We start from the raw sequence: 20,244 nt of genomic DNA, 5'->3' as shown, positions 1-20,244 counted from the left end.
ATCAACCAGACAATTGGACTGACCTCATATAAGAAGCACACTACCAAGGGCAGGAAGAATGCCAACGTGGCCACTGCTGGGAGACAACAGAAGCTCTGGGTGATGCTCTGGGCTAGCTGTCCTGGGGGAAGGGAGGTGCCAACAAGGACCCCAAAAGAGCCAGGTGGGTGGTTCACATAATGCAGGGAGATCTCTGCAAGCTCAAAGCTAGCCTAGGTTACACAGGGAGTCTCAGAGTTGAGCGTGATGGCACACACCTGTAATTCAGCAGAGGTAGAAGCAGTGAGTTCTAGGCCATGAACTATGAAACAAAACCTCATTTAAAAAGGAGGGTGGGGCAGAGCCCAGAGGACCCCAGTCGGTGCAGCTGAGGTTGTGGGTGTCCAAGTGGGGAAGTGGCCCAAAGACTCCACACAGAACTTTAGGCTGTGTGTGTCTAAAGGGCTAGAACTCGGCCCAGCTGAGGGTGGTAATGAGATTGGCAGAAATGCAACCATTCCCATACCCACTGCTCACACAACCTGTCTGCATTTTCTGAGAAGAAAGGAATCGTATGTTGTGGAGAATCACACGGCACCTGTCTCATGTCTCTATGAACACGACAGGGAAGACTGTCTATGCTCAACTGGAAGGCCCAGTTATCAGGAAACAAAGCTGAAGACATTAGATAGCTGAGGATGCTAACACAAAGGTAAAAAACTAAAGCAGGGGCAGAGAGATGGCTCAGAGGGTGATACCACTGTTGTATAAGCATGGAGACCCAAGCTCAAATCCCCACAAAGCCAAGCATGGTCATGTGCAACTGGGCATCTGTAACTCCAAAGCTGGTGAGGGGTGAGGGATGTTCGGGCACACCAGAAGATTGATATGGTTTTCTCACCACAGTCTAGCTCCAGATTCAAAGAAAAACCCTGACAGAAAGTGATAGACAGGACACCAGACAACCTCCTCTGGCCTCTGCATATGCACACACACATATGCATACAGCACATGCACAGAGAGGGAGAGAAAGGGGGAGAGGGAGGGAGAAAAGGGGGAGGGAGAGGGAAGGAAAGGGAGAGAGGGAGAGGGAGAGAGGGAGAGAGACAGACAGAGGCAAATAAAACAGATGCAAAGAGCTCAAGGAGGAGCTGATACAGAAGAAAATGTAATTAATATCTCCAGAGAAAAGAATACTCTGCAGCACCAAGAACAGGGGGCTCAGAAAAGCACAGAGAAGAGCCAGCAAGCATCACAGCGAGGTGAGAGAAGTAGGGCTGGGGAAGGACGCTCACAGATGATGAGGTGAAAAGCAAGCCAACCAACAGCTCCTGGAGAGCAACAGGAAAAGAGACGCTCAAAAGATGTGAGAGACTCGTGAGCCTCTGAGCCTCGTTCCAGGAGCACATCCCACGGCAGGAGTCCCAGAGAGGAAAAGAGGAAAGAGAGATACTTCCGAGGGACTTGGTGGAACAGCTGAGAACCATAACGATGCCCTCCCTGGGTGAACATTCCCAAAGACCTGAAAGATGGAGAAGTGTTTCAAGTCCATGTGCGGCTGCTGGAAGACCTGCTCAGCCCACTGGGATCTTGAATCCCTTATACTGAGCATATAAGTAAGGTCATGCTCCTGATGAAGACTCAGGACTGCTGACTTCACCAAGGTCATGGTTTATGGCTCCTACCTGTGCAAACTTCCAACCAAATAGATGCTTCAGTCCATGGCTAAGAGGAGTGTTCATACTTGAGAAAGCCACGGAGGCCCTGGAACTAGGCCTCTGGATGAAGTGACAGGAACCTGGACACAAAGATTAGGTATGCTATGGCTAGTGGTGGGTGGTCCTGGCTTGCTTTAACTCTAGTATATACTTTATATTCAGACAAGTTAAGCAAAACCTGGGTAGTTTTGGAACCCAACCTTGATGAGTCCTGATGCGAGTATCTCTTTCCAGATTACTAACTAAACGATAAAGTTTAAATAATTAAATCATTTGTAAAAGGGAAGGAAAAGTATCAAAGACACAAACAAGGAAAGGTCTCAGGTCCTAAGTTGGGGAGTTCAAGCCTGTCAACATGGTGAATATTACTCTATCTTCTGTGATTTCAGAACTTGGAGGTTGAAAACAAGATCTTAAAAGGCAGGAAGAAAGCTGGGCGATGGTGATGCACACCTTTAATCCCAGCACTCGGGAGGCAGAGGCAGGCGGATCTCTGTGAGTTTGAGGCCAGCCTGGTCTACCAGAGCTAGTTCCAGGACAGGTCCCAAAGCTACAGAGAAACCCTGTCTCAGACAAACCAAAGAATATGCAAGTGACTACACAGGGTCAGAATCCAGCAGACTTCCCAGAAGCAACACCAGGAGATGAAGCTGTGAGAAGTGGCCTGTAGGACCCACCCTCGAGGTGCGGTCCCTTCCCAGGGATGTCAATCACAGAGCAGTCCAATAAGGACACTCTGAACTTCACGTCAGCACCCCTATGCACCTGCTCGTCCAGGAGGCTGGTGAAAGATGGGCACAGACCAACAGAGAGAAGAAACCACAAACAAAGGAGAAACAGAAGCAGGTGGCCCACGCTGTACAGAAGCCAACACAAGTCCAAAGAGGTGAATGACAGAGCCTGGTGACAGCTGAGGAGAGGAGGCCTCACAAGCAAGCACTGCAGACTCCAGGGAAATGTGGTCAAAGAAAAAGCCAGGAGTGACAGAGTCACACAGCGCCTGCTGTCTCAGGGAGAGCGAGGCTGGTTATTCAACTGTAGCACTCAGGAATAAATGAATGATAAGTATAGAAAACTGGACAACCCCAAAATTAAATATGTAGTCAGTGTTTGTAGCAAGACCCAGACTTCTACACGGAAAGGGCAGGGGGAGCCAGCCTGAGGTACACCTACAAACATAGCACTCAGGAACGGAGGCAGGAGGACCAAGCATATGGAACCCATCACAAAACCAAATGAGGCCGGGCGGTGGTGGCGCACGCCTTTAATCCCAGCACTCGGGAGGCAGAGGCAGGTGGATCTCTGTGAGTTTGAGGCCAGCCTGGTCTACCAGAGCTAGTTCCAGGACAGGTTCCAAAACCACAGAGAAACCCTGTCTCGAAAACCCCCCCCAAAAAAAAAAAAACCAAAAAAAAAAAAAACAAATGAAACGAAAGAAAAGGAGTGTGGGGCAATGCACGACTCACCTCTCACCTCTAGACAATATCTAAATATATAAAATGCAAGCACTAAATGCACACCTAGAAAAAATTGTAGTCCAGTCTCCCTGGTAAGGTGAAGAAAAGAGAAGTGTTTATGAGCATGTGTGTGCATGCATGCATGTGTGCCTTTTTAGTTTTGCCACTAAAAGAGACCTGAAAAGAGGGTACAGAAAGGACAGGTGAGAGTGAGGGCCAGGCTGCTGACTCCAGACACTAACAGCCAGTGACCTCAGGCAGCCTCAACTCCAGGTGCTCAGCGCTGTTTGTAAAGTCCCTAGGAGATGGGCCGTCTGAGACAATAGTGTTGCTAGGAGATGAGCTTCCCAGAGTGGCAGACTTCCTGAGCCAACCTTTCCACAGGCAGGGAGGCTGGCTGGGGCAGGTGGGAGCAACAGAGAGGCCTTTGAAGTGGGGGTGCCACCCACCATCTGCTGCTACTCTGGGGTGTTGAGTAAGGGCACAATAGTAGCTCCCCCAAGTCCCCACCGTTTGCTAGATGTCCCACCTTCAGGGCTGAACCAAGGAGAAAAGCCTACATTTGCCCCTAGACTACACAGGACACAGGGACACAAACATGCACAAAGACACATACACAGTATGAAAACAACCTTTTGCTTCTATAAGAACCAGGTGAGTAGAAGCTGCCCCACTTGAGGCTGGCACCTGAAGGGAGAAGGGTGCTCAGCTCTTCCCTTCCCCAGCCAGAGTCTCCCTGGGGGTTTCTGCTTCCAGGAACATCAAGCACAGTGGAGCACTGAGCGGATCCCCATCTACCTCTTTATTCTCTCCTGGAAGGAATTTATGAGAGCACCAGCCAGGAGGAGGGTACTGGGAATCAATGCAGCCCTACAGAGGGCTGGGTAGGGCTCACGGTGTGAGCTTCTCAAGTCCCTTTATTCAAAAGTACATGCCTGGCATGTTTGGCCCCCCTTCCTCCAACACAAACTGGACAGGGAAGTGTCTTAGTTGACTGAATGCTTGCCTAGCATCTAGAAAGCCCTGGGTTCCATGCCCAGCACCACATAAAGCCAGATATGGGGGGCTGGAGAGATGGCTGAGAGGTTAAGAGCACTTCCTGCTCTTCCAGAGGTCCTGAGTTCAATTCCCAGCAACCACATGGTGGCTCACAACCATCTGTAATGAGATCTGGTGTACTCTTCTGGTCTGGTGGCATACATGCAGATAGAACACTGTATACATAATAAATAAATAAATCTTTAAAAAAAAAACAGATATGGTTTGGTGGCACACACCTGTAACCCCAGCACTTGGGAGGCAGAGGAAAGAGAATCTCTAAGTTCAAGGTCAGCCTGGTCTACAGATCAGCTTTCAGGACATCCAGAGCTACACTGAGAAACCCTGTCTCAAAAGAAAAAAAGATAAAGAGTTTGAGATCTGGTCCTGTAAAGATGGATCAAGGTTAAGAGCACTAGCTGCTCTGCCAAAGGAGCATCTTGGCTTGGTTATCAACACCTTCTCCTGGCCTCTTCAGGCATTACATATGTGGTACACAGACCCACATGCAGGCAAACATTCATACACATAAAAGACAGACAGACAAAGACTATAAGGTGCACACCTTTAATCCCAGTACTCAAGAGCAGAAACAGGCAGACCTCTGAGTTCCAGGCCAGTTGGAGCTATAAAATGAGACCCTGACACCACCCCCAAAAAAGTTTGAGGCCATCCTAGGCTGTGTAAGATTCTGTCTCAAAGTGGGGGAAGAAGTCAGCTGAGTCATGTGCCTGGCTGTGCTCTCCACTGAGGGCAGCATCTGCTGCAGACGCAGACAGCACCTGGTCTACGTGTGGACAAGGAGGATGTGACACTTGGGAAAAGGCAGGACGAGGGTCAGGCCTCAGGCCCACACAGGGCTGGAAAACCAGACCATGCCCGCTCCCAACACCAGGAAACTACCTTCTGCTCTAGCTAGGGTGGAAATTGATGTCTTTCCTGTAGAGGGTGTGGAGGAGGCAGAAGTGATGAGGGGGGACATGGTGGGAGGAGCTAGGGAGCCGAGGCCAGGAGAGGGTGTAAGTCCTTTCCTTTGAGACACAACAGAGCACCACATGGGACACATGGGGTTGCGGCTGTATAAATCGTCCCACCCATATCTGGGGTTTCTATCCACGGATGGACCACTCACAAGTTGCCCACCAGCTAGAGAAGCCGGAACTGAGAAAGATGAGATAGAGGTGGCGCTCTTGCCTCTGGCATTTGTGAATGTGTCCTGGGGTCCCCCACACCAAAGCACGTCTGTAAGGGGAGACTTGGGTACACGTGTACCCATCTATCAGGGTAGATGGAGAGTTAGGTGGGGAAGGGGAATTTATACTCATCTTTGTGAGAAATGATGCCCAGACCCCATATCCCAGAAAAGAATGAGCGAAGTGCACTGCCCTTGCTCCCATGGCCCCCAGCTCCCCAGCCCTCCCTCCAGTCCCACTCCAAATTATGTCCTCACCTTCGTAGCAGTCACGGATGGTGCCGAAGTACACATAGTACTGGTCGTTGGTGAAGAAGAGAAGGCTGAGCCAGGAGTCGAAGGCGTAGATGGGCACAATGAAGAGGATGCGCACGATATAGCGTTGCTCATTGGGCCGGCTGTAGCAGCGCAGATGCATGTAGATCTGGGCAAAGGGCATCAGTCAGTCAAGACCTACTGCTACCCACCTGCCTCCCTCCCGGCCACCTGCCCTCATCTTCCTGCACCAAGGGAACTTCTGTCTCTGCTCTTCTTGCTCCATAGCCTGATACAAAGTACCCCCGAGACTTAGTCCTGCTCAGTAAAGTTAATTGATAAAACTTCCATCATGAGAGTCAAATCAAAGGTGTCACATAAACCTGGTGTGAGCAGCAACTACAACCACCTTTCAGCTAGATGGTACAGAAAGGCCATGGTGTTGTTGAAGTTGAGATCCTCCATGTGTGCTCCCGTTCATTCTGCCTTCCCAGAGTCACCTTCCCAGGGTTACACAGCAGCAGCGCTGAGTTAACTGAAGGGCTGGTCAAGGGCCGAATCAAGGCCATCTGCCTGTGGGCCCCTCTGCCTTGTATCTTAGCAGATGCCAGAAAGGGTGGGACAGACGGGGGCCTCACTCTGGAGGACATAGATACACTCCGGGCCATGTGGCCACAGTGGCGTGCTCACACTATGCCTTGTTCCTAAAGCTGCTTTTCACCTAAGGCAGCACTGTGATGTCCCCAGGAGGCAGAAGAAAGCAGAGCCAAGAGCCAGCCCCAGTGACTGGTCTCAATTCTCATGACATCACTCTTGGCCCAGCCCGGCCCTGACTGGGGAAAAGGACAAAACAATCCCATCTGCTGTAAGCCAATCTCTTGGACACTGATAGATCTAAAAGAGACTGAGACACATGACAGCTGGTGAGGGACTGCCAGGGACTGCGCAGACTCACCCAGCCTGAAGTGGGGCATTCATCAAGCCTCCATCTTGAACACCCAACCTCCCCTGGGGCCATGAGTACAGGAGACTCGAGACCTGACTTCTCTCTCTGAGCTGCTACCCACATACATGTGACCAGCTCCTCCCTCACGCTCTCAAGTCTCTCCGTTGCAAAGACATCTCTAACATGTACAGTTGTGTGGCTTCAGCTAGACATGGGCAGAAGTCACAGTGTCACTTCTAGATCAAGGCAGACACATATCTGTGTGTCTCCTCCCATCCTTGCTGTTCTGGTTGTTAGAGAAGTGCAGACAAGTCCACACGGGACACTTATGGAGGCTCCCTCTTCACACCCAGGTACCTGGTGGCAGGTGATGAGCAGAGCTGTCCACACAAAGAAGCCGGAGATGGCCTGGGCGGCGGTGGTCATCAGGAACACAGGCTGCTCCATGGCTGTGGGACTGCCCTCGGGGGTTGCAGAGATGCCAGGTGAAGCTGCTGCGGTTGTGGGTGACGCTGGGTCTGGGGCCAGCGCAGCCCCCCTCACTGTCATGGTGCCTAGCAGCAGCAGGCTCCCTGAGAGAATCTCTTGGAGTAGTGATGGGCTGGCCTAGAGAAGAAATCTGAGTGAGTCTAGTGCTGGAAGCACCCTCTGAGATCTACAGCACTCTGGCCCCAGACATGCCCTACTCAGCCCTTGCCCTGCCATGTCTAGGCCAATACACAATGGCCTCGTGACATACTAAGACCTTAGTCAGATCAGGACCTTTGTCTGTCAAAAGTCCCCAACGGCTACCTATAAAGTTAGGAAACCAAAACATGGCTGGGGATGCAGGGGTATAGAAGAGTGCCACTCCACAGCTGTCACAAACAGCTCAGCCTGCTTGCTACCTGACAGTCCCCAAGTGCTGCTGCTGCCAGCTAGAGCACTCATATGGCACATACAACTGCCTCATGGGCTCTTCTGTCACCCCCCTGTGGAGTCCAAGCAGACCTTGAGCTCACAATCCTCCTGCCTCAGGCTCCTGAGTACTGGGATTACAAATGTGGACCACTCTGACCTGGCAAACCATCTTACTGCTATGGACATCTACCCAAAGAGCTTGGTAGTTGACTTTCTGACTTCCCTAACGGCTGACAGCCATCTGCCCCTTGGACCCGGCCGTGCTTTCTTCGAGCCTTCATGGCTCTTCCCAACTGTGTACCTTCAAACTGCAAGCTATCGAAGCTAGGACTTCACACGTGTATGCACCCGGCCACTCATCTCCATGCCAGCCCCCAGCAACCATCTCGTCCTGAGACCCTGCCTATGCACTCCAATCCATTTCATGGCCCTTACTGTCTAAGTGACACACGCCCACCTTTCAGAGGCAGTCCCAATTCCTGTCTTTGAATCCCCACCACCATTCAACTTCATTACTGGCTTTAATCCATATTTCAAAGAGAACACGAACAAGGAACAAGGCAGAACTGAGGAACCCGACACTAAGGAAGTCCCGGTGGGAAAGCAAGGCTGGAGAGGATGGCACTCTGCAGAACCAATGCCCTTCTAGGCGGAGAGCTGGAGTCCCATGTGACCTGGAACAGTAACTCCATACAGTCCAGAAAAGAGCTGCTCTCAGGTACCCACGGTGTTTACCAATGGAGGCCAAGGCTGGGCCAGAGACCTGAGCCACTTGCAAAGAGTGAAGCTTTCCAGGGTCGTCCAGAATGTGCTCTTAGGAGTTTGATGCCCCAGACTGACTGCCAAAGTGACAGCATTAGGCGGTAGGGTATTTGGGGTGCTTAGGTCAGAAGGGTAGAAACCCCACAAATAGGATTAGTATCTTCATGTGAGACCCTTTGCCTTTTCTGCAATTTGAAGACACAGAAAAAAGAGTTGCCTATGAACCAGAAATGGGCCCCGCTGGTCAGAGTACGGTCAGCGCCTGGATTTCAACTGCCCAGCCTCTAGAACTGTGAGAAACAGGCTAGTTTCCAGCTGTCACAGCAGCTGGAGAGGAGGAGTCTAACTGCCCCCTCTACCCCAGCCCAGAGCCCGCGAGCCTCATCCTCTTCGATGCTGCCACCTACTGACAAGAGTCAATGTCTTCCACCATCAGGTGACCTGGAAGACCAACTGCCCAAACCACAAACTCTGGCCACGACTCACCTGCCCCAGAGCACACACAAACTGAGAGGAGTAAAAGCAGAGACAGTGAACATCACAGACACTGGGGAAGAGGTCTGAACGAAGCTTGAGTCCCCAGCTTCACTGTCAGTCCTGGAGACCAAGCTCACAGTCCCTTCCAAGTCCAGGAACTGATATCCAGGCCAGAATGTAGTGACACCTGCAGATGACTCCCCTGGGGTTTTCGTGGGGTCCAAACAGCTCACATCTGTCCTATGAGTGAGCCGCACCCTGCCTAGCTCCCCTCTATCACCCCGGCTCCACACCTACCTGTCACTCCTGCAGATCCCTCATACTGCTCTTTTCTTTCACATAAACAATCCCTAACCCATCGCCTAAAAGACAGATTCAAGACTCAAAAATGGAGAAGGTGTCTATATATAAAGACTGGTGGTACAGCGGCAGCCTAAGAATAGCTGCTGCAGACGCGGCTGCCAGGCTGAGAGCTAGCGCCTGAGAGTTTCCTCATGAAGGTTTGCACTGTAAATCAACGTCTTTGCCTGTCAGATTAAAGAATAAACATGGGGGTGGGCACAACATGAACAAATACCCCTAAATGGCCAGCATGTCCCCCAAACACTATCTCACGTGTGTCTTCTTTTCTCTCATGTCAACTTTAAAGTGACAATATCTGCATCCTGGAAATAGGGGGAAAAAAAAGAGGTAGAACTTGGCTTTCAGCCCCCACCAAAAGATTGGAAGGTTTCTAGAACACTCCCAGACAACAGTTAAAGCAATGCCCTCACTCACAAACATCAGTCCCTGGTCCCTTGAAACAAGTGTAGCAGCTCTTCCGCCCCGACACAAGGCCCACGTGGAGGCTGCCAACATCTGCAGCCCAGTCTACAACACACTAACTTCGCGAATGGTTCCCAGTGTGTGCAGAGGGTGAGGATGGTGGAGACCCCGGGGCCAGCGTTCCATAACTAGGACAGACAGATGTCTCCCTGGGGAGGAGCACTCACTGGCTGAGCTCAGCATTGGAGCCTCAGAGAAACAGGGACTGTGGCTGGGACAACTGCAGCTGGCACAGCCCCTCTAATCTATGTGGTCTCTATGGCTTCCCTTTCACATACAGTCCATGTTCCTCAAGGTGGGAGGAACATACAAGACAAGGCTCAGAATTCCAACTACTCTACTGTTCTAGCAGATTGTCATGTGGGGGGTGGAGGGTGTTCATCTGTGTGTTTCTCAAGACAGGGTTTCTCTGTGGTGCAGACCTGACTGTCCTAGAACTCGCTTTGTTGACCAGGCTGGTCTTGAACTCAGAGATCCACCTGCCTCTGACTCCTGAGTGCTGGGATTAAAGGTGGTGGTCATCACTGCCCTGCTAAAACTATCTCTCTTAATAAACTCCAACTCTCTAGGAAAGGGGAGAAAGAAAGCGCGAAAGCTTTTTATGCTAAGAAAGATGCACCGCAGAGTGGCAGGGTGTCTGCAGCACAAACCTGGGCATAGCTAGCTAATCGTGGGCAGAACAAACAGTCACAGGCTCAACTACACTATCCAACCTGAAGAGACAAGAGATATGAAGAGTGTTTGTCTACACTGATACACAGTGAGCACAGCATCAAAAGACAATGGAGAAAAAGATGAAAACCACAGTGAGGTACCCCAGAACTACAAACCGAGAAACAGTGCCAATGCCAAATGCTGGCGAGAAAGCAGAGAAACTGCACCTCACAAGCACACCGATGAAGGACAGGCAGAGTACGGTTTGGGACTTTCTTACACAATCAGCAGGAGCTGGGGCAGGAGGATCACTTGAGCTCAGGAGTTTACAACTACTGTGATGGTCAAAATTAACTGGCAACTTGACAAAATCTGGAATCCCCTGGGAGGTGGGCACCTAAGCCTGTCTGTAGGGGTATCCCGATTATGTTAACTGAGGTGGGAAAGTCTGCCCACAGTAGGCGACACCATTCCCTAAGCAGGGGATCCTGACCAGTCTAACAGTGGAGAAAGCAAGCTGAGCACACACATGACTGAAGATGTCATGCTGACCAGCAGCGTCAGCTCCTGATGCCCTGACCTCTTCACCACGATGGACTACAACCAGGAACTGTTAGCTATAATAAGCCCTTTCTCCTTTAAAAAGCCCGAGAACAACCCAAAGTTCTGTCAACAGGTGAATACTGGGGGGGACTCTACATCCAGACTTCAGACTACTACTCAGTATTAAAAAAGAGGAAGTCTGCCTGGTGGTGGTGGCACGTGCCTTAAATCCCAGCACTCTGAGTTCAAAGCCAGCCTGCTCTACACAGTGAGTTCTAGGACAGCCAGGGCTACAAAAAACAGGCTAGATCCAGTCTGGAAAAACAAAGACCCCAACACTAGGCACAGGAAGCTCTCTCTGTTGGCCAGAGCTATTCAGAAGACTCCTATTACACCATCACCCTAGGGTGCAGCAGCAGCAGCACACGTGGCAGTACCCAGCGGTTCTAATGGAACTCAAGACCTGCTCAAAGAGAGAGAAGTCTGGCCCGGGACTGGAAACCTGCCAAGAGAAGGAACTTTAAAATGGAAAGCATGGGGTTACCTCAAGGGCACATGCTTAGTCAAAGTGGCCAATCTCAAAAGTCAGAAACAGAGCCCATTTACAGAGCGTTTTCAACGCGACAAGACTGTAAAGGAGGAGCTCAGGAGAGCAGTGAACAGACGCCGGGGACAGTGAGAAGGGGGTTGTGTAAGCAGGTTTCCTCCACTCATGAGATAGCTGGTATCTTGACAGTGGTGAGGGGCCAACAAACTCACAGACACATGCCCTCCCATGGGTAACACTATAGAACCAGAGAATTCTTTTTTTTTTTTTTTTTTCTTCCTGAGACAGGGTTTCTCTGTGTAACAGCCCTAGCTATCCTGGAACTTGCTCTATAGATCAGGCTGGCCTCAAACTCACAGTGATCTACCTGCCTCTGACTCCCCAGTGCTGGGATTAAAGGCGTGCACCACCACCACCTGGCAAACCAGAGAAATCTTTTTTTAAAAAATATTTTTTATGGTTTATTTAACTTTATTTTGTGTGCATTGGTGTGAAGGTGTCAGATCCCCTGTAACTGGATCTTCAGAAGTTGTGAGCTGCCATGTGGGTGCTGGGAATTGAACTCAGATCCTCTGAAAGAGCAGTCAGTACTCTCAACCACTGAGCCATCTATCCAGCCCCAACCAGAAAAATCTTACAGCCCGGTTCCCATGGTGCTGCCCTGTGTGAACCTGTTTCCATGAAAGACTTTGATGCAGCTACAGTCAAGACAGACATGGCCCATGGAGGGAGCACTGCACCTTTTATACTAGGTCTGTAACTTCCTGTGGGTCTCCATTTGTTTCAGATAGAGGGTTAGTTTTTGTATAATTTTTGTTTTTATATTTTTTAAAATCTTTATTTCATGCATATGAGTATTTCTGCTTGCATATGTTATGTCATCACAAGTGTACCAGTGCCCCAGGGGCCACAAGACTGGGTCAGAGCATGGGTGCGGGGAACTGAACCCAGGTCTTCTTCAGGAGAAACAAGTGTTCTTAACTGATGAGCCACCTCTTTAGCCCCAAAATAGATTTTTAAGTCTCCAGCATGTAGGGAAGCATACTGGCATATAATATGGGTTGTTTTTTTTGTTTTTTTTTTTAAAAAGCATGATATTATATCCCAGGCCCATCCCCACTGCCCAAGACTGGCCTTAAAACTTTGTGTATTAAATTGGGTGGTGGGGACTCACGCCTTTAATCTCAGCACTTGGGAGGCAGGCAGATGCATGTGGGTCTCTATGAGTTCAAGGCTAGTTTGGTCTAGGATAGCCAAGATTACACAGAGAAACCCTATCTCAAAAAAACAAACAAACGAAAATTCTGTGTTCTGTGTTCGAGAGGTCTCTGTGGGGTGAAGCTTAGTTGGCAGAGTACTTGCCTAGCATACCTGAAGACACGAATGGCAGTACACTGGGAATCCCAGCACTTGGGAGACAGACCAAAGGGAGCAGAGTTCAATGCCACCCCCTGCTATTTCGCAAGTTCAAGGCCAGATTGGGCTTCCGAGACCGTCTCAAAAGGGAGGCAGGGATTCTCCTGCCACAGCCTCCAGAGACTGAGCACAGCATCCAGCTCAGTGTCCTTTCTTAAGGGAAGAGAGAAAGATGGAGTAAGAGCACACAGAGTAACTGCTGAGACTGTAGCGGGGGTAGACAGGCTCTTCAGCATGTACAGAATTTTCCATAATGAAACACTCACTGGGCAGAATATGAAAACCACCACAAAAGCTGAGACTGAGTTGAGTGACCGTGGAAACCCCCAAGGGAGAGAATGTCTTCTTTCCTTACCTTGCAGAAAAATAATTTGAGTGGTCAAACTTAACAATAGGGAAACTGAGGCTGGACTCAGTGCCAGGTGCTTCCTTCCTCTTAAGCCCTGAAAAGGAAAGAGGAACTGTACCACCACCATGGGCATTTAGTTCTATGCTGGCTGTAGGAGGCTAGCTTCCTGGACCTGCCTTCAAAATGTCCTCAGGCACATTTGTGACATTCCTTCCCAGGAAAGAGCCTGTGTGAGAGGCCTAGGACACCACCAGAAGCCACAAGCATGAAGGCTCCACTGGTGCAGAGCTTTATGATCAAAAAACAGCTGGCATCGGTTTAAAAAAATTAAAACAAAACAATCCCCCCCAAAAAAGTTTTCAAATTCTAAGATACTATGAAGTGAATTTTCTAGCTGATTAAAGAATTCCCAGAGAATCTTGGTGGTTAGAGACTTTGAAGCAAATGCCGTCTGTTTGGGTTACAAAAACATCTGACTGACAGGAAACGGAAATGTTCCAGCTAAATTCTGATAATTCCTTTACAGCCTGTGGCTGGGATGGACAGTGAGTAACCTGATTTGAGAAGAGCCAAGGGAGAAGCACTGCCCAGGGCTGCGGCATGGGCAGGGAGCCTTGTCGGGAGAGGGAGCCACAAAAACTGGGCATGGAAACACGGACGGCAGTCAGGCCTTCCACTGCACCAAAGCTCCGCTGCCCAGAAAACGTGAGCCTAGGAAGCCAGAGGGCTTGTACTCTAAGTGACGCCAACTTTAAAACTTAGGACATCTTCAGCTTGTCTTCTGACCTCTATGTTGAATGGGTCTTATAGATATAATGTAATGGGAAAGGCAAGTTATATATACTAATCAGTACATCAAAACCCACAAAAAGGAGGTGCATGCTCAAAAAGCCCAGTGTTTGTCTATCCATGTACACATGCTGTTTATGTGTGCCCCATGTGCACATGTGCAGGGGCCAAAGGAAGGTGTGTGCTAGGTGTCCTCTATTGCTCTGTACCTATTCCCTCGGGACAGGCCCCTCAATGAACCTAGATTGACAGCAAGCTCCAACGATCTTGCCCCACCAGTACGCACAGTCGCATCCGGTTTTTTATATGGGTGCTGAGGAACCAAGCACAGGTTCTCATGGTTGAAACAGAAAGGGTTCTACCCACTGAGCCATCTTACAGCCACATTTGGCTTTCATTTGTTTTATTTTGTTTTGAGACAGGGTCTCACTAGACAGCCTTGGCTAGCCTGGAACTCAGAGATCTACCTGTTTCTGCCTCCTAAGTGCTAAGATCAAAAGCATGGCAAGTTTGGGGGTTCCACTGCTGATAAAAGTGTACAAGTACAGCAAGCAATGGCTACTAACATGGTTCATCTTTCTGCAGACATTTCTGTCCTTATTTCTTACAGCACAGTCCTTTAGTCCCTTGGTCCCAGGCTGCAGATCACACAGAAAGTAAAGCCAAGCACTTGCTTGGTCCCTTCAGTGGCCCACCTGCCAGCGATTACTGTCACCCCACCACCCACCTGCCAGCCTGCAGCTTGTAAGAGGCCAGGCCTCAAGCTGGTCCTTTGTCCCAGATCCTGAGTCCTGGGTAGCTGAGCTGGAATCTGTGTGCTGTCACCTGAGCTAGACCTGAACAAGTGACCAGGCTCTTATCTGGGGAACAGAGCAAAGGTGCGTACTGTCCTGTTGCCATGGCCTTTGAGTCAATGAGCTTAGCAAACCAGAATTATCTACACTTTCAAAAGGATTCAGGGTTGGGATGTGGCTCAGTGGGTGGAATGGTTGCTCGGTGTGCACAGCCCTGGGTTCCACCCCTAGTATATATACCAGACATGATGGCTCATGTCTATAATCCCAGAGCTATGGAGGAAGGGGTAGAAGACTAGTGTTCGCTACACAGTGAGTTTGAGGCCAGCCTGGGTGTGTGAGACTGGTTCCACAAAATTAAATAAATTAAGTAGGCAAATATACAGGTTATAGAATTGCACATGGCTCAGCGTTCACACACGGGTCTAGACAACCCTCCAAACTTCCCATGCATAGCACTTCCATGGCGAAAAATGAAATTCACCCACCCAGGTAAAATCTTTTTAAAGGCTATAATTAGCCTCACCTCAATTCAGGTCAGATATCTGCTGGGAAATGAGTCTGCTGCTGAGTGAGGAGGAGCATCTGTGGTTTCTGCAAGCTCTAAGTCTACCATGGTGGAGAGGGGGAATGCCTAGAGAGCCCATGAGCTACAAGGCCCGTCTTCCACATCCACTCAGCGCTGTCAGGAGTCCCAGTCTCCTGTCTGAGCATCAGCAGCAAACACCCTGTCGTGCCACACGTGAGCACACGTCTGAGTGTCCAAGAGCTTCTCCTCGCCCTGGTCCGCATGATCACAAAACCTTAAACCCTCGCCTCACCACCACCCCGAGGCCCTGCTCACTCCAGCGGAACCTGGCTGTGCTCAGTGCCAAGGCCTGCACGCTTGTCTCCCACATTTGCTGCTTCTCTAGGCCCATGATGCCAGGCATGCAGAAGGGCATGGGAAAAGGCAACTGTGTGAGCAACTGAGCGATGGAGAGCCTGGAATTACAGCCCCCGGGCTGCTCTGTGGGCTCTGTCAGCAGAACCCTCCCCGCTACTGACACTTCCCAGCGTGGCTTGAGCACCCAAGTGTCTGGCTGGAGGGAGGGTATAGAGAGGGCAGAGGACAGATGCTGAGTCACATCTGTCTTCCAGCCTGGAAAGGCCACACCAAGGAGAGCAAAGGACTGTTAGATCCTGGTGGGGCACATGAAGGCGTCTGTGAAGACAGAGGCTTTCACCAGCTGGAACACTCTAGCAAGGGGCTACCTACTTCTGGAATAAAGAAGTTCCCTGAATTAGGGACACTGACCACAGGTGAGCTTACTCCTGCCTTCTCCATGACAACAATGCAACCTTCTGGAGGTCAAAGGTCATGTCTTGGAGTATCTGCCTTGGGGACCAGACTGTTCTGTCATTTTCCCTGAAGAACTCTGTCCCCCAACTGCCTGCACATCGCCGCCCTCTATCACACCCGCGGTGCCACTTTGCTAGCAGGGTCTTTCTCTCAGCCTTTTAAACTGTGATGCTATCGGTCACTCAACACCTTCCTTCCCAGTGAGAGGAGCTCCGGGAGAGCAGGGACTATGGCCTTGAGGGTGGCAGGCAGCAAGTGTGTAGGGGCTAGAATATAACTGTTGAACATGGATTTGGGGGCAGGGGTCACAGCAGGGATGGAGAATGATGTGGAGCTGGCCTGTGTCCTAATTTTTGAGCAGGCTTGTGCCAAGAAGGCCTCACACAGAGTCATTGCAAGGTGGTGTGCAGGTCACAGATGGCATTCTGGCCACGTGTGAAAGAGAGCTCATCTGGCCAGAGCACCCAGGCAGAGCCCCTATGGGGCCACCATGACACAGGGGCTGGGCTCATGTTGGGGTGGGGTCTGTGGCTAACAGGAAAGAAGGAAGCCAGCTTGAGCAAACCCAGCTCAAAAACAAGTAGCAGCCCACACAACATCCCCTCTGCTGTACCCCAGAGGATCAAGGGAGCTGAAGCTGAGCCAGAAGTTTGAGAGCACAGAATCAGTGGGAAACAGGAAGGACGGTCGCCATGTCCTTGCCAATGATCTATGCCAAACCCAGAAACCCGCTCAATAAACTCCCCTCTCACAACATGTCCCACACCTCAGTCTTCACTACGAAAAGATAGGGTCCCTCTGTGAGACCACCCTCTTCACACTGCCCTTCTTCACCTGCACCTGACTCCAAGCTCTGCCAACTCTAGCTGTGTGTCAGAGGCAAATTATGCAACCTCTCCCTGCTTGGCACTAAGGGCACACGGTCACACGCAAGTCAGAGGAGCTTCCAGGAAAGAACAAGATGCAAGTACCATGTGCTGCTGCCGCTGCCACCACCACCACATCCTCCCATCACGGGCGATAGGGTGGGTGTCACATTCCTATCAGTCTCTGAGTCCAGGCTGGCCTTACCTCTTGTCACTGGTTTTCTTCAAATTGTGTGTGTACATGTGTGTGTGTGCGCGTCTATACATGGTATATTCATGCTTGGTGTGTGTATGTGGTGCATGTGTGTTGTGTGTATATGGGGTATGTGTGGATATATATATGGTATCTATGGTGTATCTGTAGTATATGTATATGTGTGTTGCGTGGTGTGTGAATATGATGTGTGTGTGGTGTCTGTGTACATATTACATGTATACAAACAGAGACCAAGGAGGGCATCAGGTATTCCTTTGAGGAAAGGTCTCTCTCTGAACCTAGAGTTCAAGCATTTGGGCTCGGGCTAGCAGCCAGCAGACCCCAGCAATCCTCCTGGCTCAGGTCCCTACCCCAGTACAGGGATTCCAATTGCACTTGAGATCATAAGTGGGTGCTGGGATCCAAACTCAGGTCCTCATGGTTGTGCATGCAGCAAGCACTCTTAGCCACCAAGCCCCCCTCCGGTCTCACTTCATTTCAACTTCCCGCTTTTATGAGTCAAGGGCTCACTGTAGCCCAAGCTGGCTTAAACTCAGGTTGACCCCCTGCCTCAGCCTGAGTGTTGGGTTTATAAGCATGAGCCACAACACCCAGTCAGGTTTTTGTTCATTCATTTCAGATGTGAACCCTTCCAAGCTGTAGCCATGGAATGTGTGCTCAGGCAGCTGCTATGCACAGGCCAGGCTGCTCAGCAACAGGTGGGCAGGCTCCTCTTTGGAATGTGACTACACACACCCTGAAAGAAAGTTTTGTTCTTGTTTGTTTTATCCCCTGGAGGAGTGTCCATTTTTACATGCCTCCTCCCCTCTCCCCATAGGGGCTCCCTGCTCCTGAGTCTCCAGCCTGGGAATGCAGAGCCCTGAGGCCTCTGGGGGCTGCTCAGCTTGGTCAGCTCCAGTGGCTGCCTTTGGAGTGAAACTGACCCACATCAGAGATAGGCGACAGCCACAGGCTGGCCCTTCTCCAGAGGGGATTAGAGGAAAGAGTGGCTGGCCAGCAGCTGCAGCTTTGCCTGGCTAGCCTTCTGAAAAAGGTCACATGACTCACGACAGGACAGGGGTCCACTTCTCCTACATACCATCCCATCAACACCCCCAGACAGGCCACTTAAGGCTGAAGCAGAGAGGAAAACGTACCCAGCTTGGCCCTGTTGCCCAATGGGAGTGGGGGACGTTGGAGCAAAAGGCAACAGCAGAGGAATCCAAGTCTTCAGCAGGGAATTATTTACAGCTGCCCTGAATTCAGTGCTTTTTGCTTTGGGTTCTTTGAGGTTTTGTTGTTGTTTTGTTTGCTTTTTTAAAAATGTGTGATTGTGTGTGAATGCTTCGCCTGAATGTTATGTCTGTGTACCACATGCACGCCTAGTGCCTACAGAGACCAGAAGAGGGAAATGAACCCCCTGGAACTGCTGAAGTTAGGAAGATTGTGAGCGCCACATGGGTGCGGGACTGAACCTGGGTCCTCTGCGAGAGGAAAGTGCTCTAAACCACTTCAGCCCCAAATTCAGTGGGGTTTATTTGGTTTTGTTGCTGATTTCTCTAAGACAGGATCTCACTACGTAGCTGTGGCTGACCTAGAACTCTCTATGTAGACAACACAGGCTGTTTCAGATCTGCCTGCCTATGCCTCCAGAGGGCTGGGGTTAAGTGCATGCACCATCATGCCCAGCAAATTCAGTGGTTTTGTTTTTTGTTTTCAATAGTACCAGGCTGAGTTCTGGCTGCTCAGTTCTCTTCCACACCGAGAACAAGTAGATCAATGTGTAGCCTCTAGGGCTAAGCTTTGGAGCCTCTCTAAAATGACAGCTAGTTAACGTCCCATCTAGTACTGAGCACATGCCTGCAGAATCCTGAACCCCAACATTCCCACGGCCTTTTGGGAGCAGGCTGCCTAAATAAGGACCGATGCAGGTGCCTCTCAGCAGAGTCTCACTTCAGCCCAGGATCAGGAGGTGGCAAACCCCAATCAATCAACTCCATTCACAAACATGCAGTGAGCAGGCAGCCCACGCTGGCGCGCACCCCCAGAGTGAGCATGGGGCTCAAGACAAAAGCAGAAGAGGCCCCAGTCCAGATGCCTGTCCACACAGGAAGGCTACACAAACAGCATCAAATTCAGCCAGAGGACACATCCACAGTGAAAAAGAACAAAGGACAGTTCTACAAAGCTGGATGGCCTCACTGACACATGGGAGAAGCCAAGCACCAGGGACTTGCACCGCCATGCACCAGACGGCTCAAACCAGGCAGAGTGAACCCTAGGTACTGAGCTGTGAGCAGTTATTACAGCAGATGGTAAGTGATCACAAGGAGGCCCAGGGAAGAATGGGATACCTGGGCCACAATGTAGAAGGTCCCATGTGATAGCAGCAGGGAACAGACATGCTGTGGGAGGGGCAGAGGGCAGTGCAGAGCAGACACTCATGAGCACTGAACTGGTAGCTGGAGCTGCTGTGGAGGGAAGGAGAGAAGCCAAGGAGCTGGATGAGCACAGGCATGGAGGTGGGGCACTATGGACCCAGTAGTGCAAAAAGCAGCTTCTCAAGCAAGCATAACTCAAAGTGCCACTACAGGTCTGGGACACCCAGGGCTTTGGCTGCCCATGGGGAAAGCCCTGAAGGCTCCAGAGGAAGTGAGCTGAGCGAGGCCCTGGGTTTAAAGTTACAAACTCCCCAATAGGAGCTGGGGATCCAGAGGTCCTATTCACTAAGGAACCCCCACATGCCCCTTCTTAGACCCTTTTGTGAAAAGTAGGTGTGTATTTTACCGGATGAGGTCAAGTGCCTAAGTAAGGCTGGCCACCCATGAAGGGTGGCCTGGCCTTCCTACACTGAGTCAGAGGTGAGTTCAGTTAAGCCTGTCTGATTTTCTGCAAAGGATGGAACATTCACATGTTTCAGCCATCGGAAGTACACGGGGAGCTAGGCTTGGTGGCATTCGGGAAGCTGAGGCAGGAAGATCGCACAAAGGAGTTTTGGACCAGCTATGGGCAGGTTCTCAAGCCCCTGTTCCTTGTGGGTGGAAGAAGGCACACAGGACATTCACCAAGCAAGGCCAGCACCAGCACACCCCAGCCCAGAGGCGCAGCTTCTTAAGTGGCTGCCCAGAGACCCTCTACATACAGAAACACCTCCTTTGTTTTACGCTGCGCCCTCCACCTGCTGCTTTCATTCAATGGT

The 20,244-nt window shown here is 50.6% G+C and overlaps 1 protein-coding gene across 3 annotated transcripts in view; it reads right to left on the bottom strand.

Moving 5' to 3' along the window:
* The window catches only part of Tmem184b (transmembrane protein 184B), a 43,375-nt gene that overhangs the window by 14,128 nt on the left and 9,003 nt on the right, over nt 1–20,244 (bottom strand). For all 3 annotated transcript variants that reach the window (XM_057792203.1, XM_057792204.1, XM_057792205.1), the window contains exons 2-3: nt 6,943–7,191; nt 5,643–5,808 (exon numbers count right to left, since the gene is read on the bottom strand). In XM_057792203.1, coding sequence (XP_057648186.1) covers nt 5,643–5,808; nt 6,943–7,134 — 358 coding nt within the window. In that variant the 5' untranslated portion in view covers nt 7,135–7,191. The remainder of the gene's footprint in view (nt 1–5,642; nt 5,809–6,942; nt 7,192–20,244) is intronic.

This window comes from Chionomys nivalis, chromosome 17 (genome assembly GCF_950005125.1).
Source record: "Chionomys nivalis chromosome 17, mChiNiv1.1, whole genome shotgun sequence".
In the NCBI taxonomy this organism is placed as follows: Eukaryota; Metazoa; Chordata; class Mammalia; order Rodentia; family Cricetidae; genus Chionomys; species Chionomys nivalis.
The sequence above is the reverse complement of the archived record's forward strand: the minus strand, read 5'-3'. Positions and strand labels throughout refer to the sequence as shown.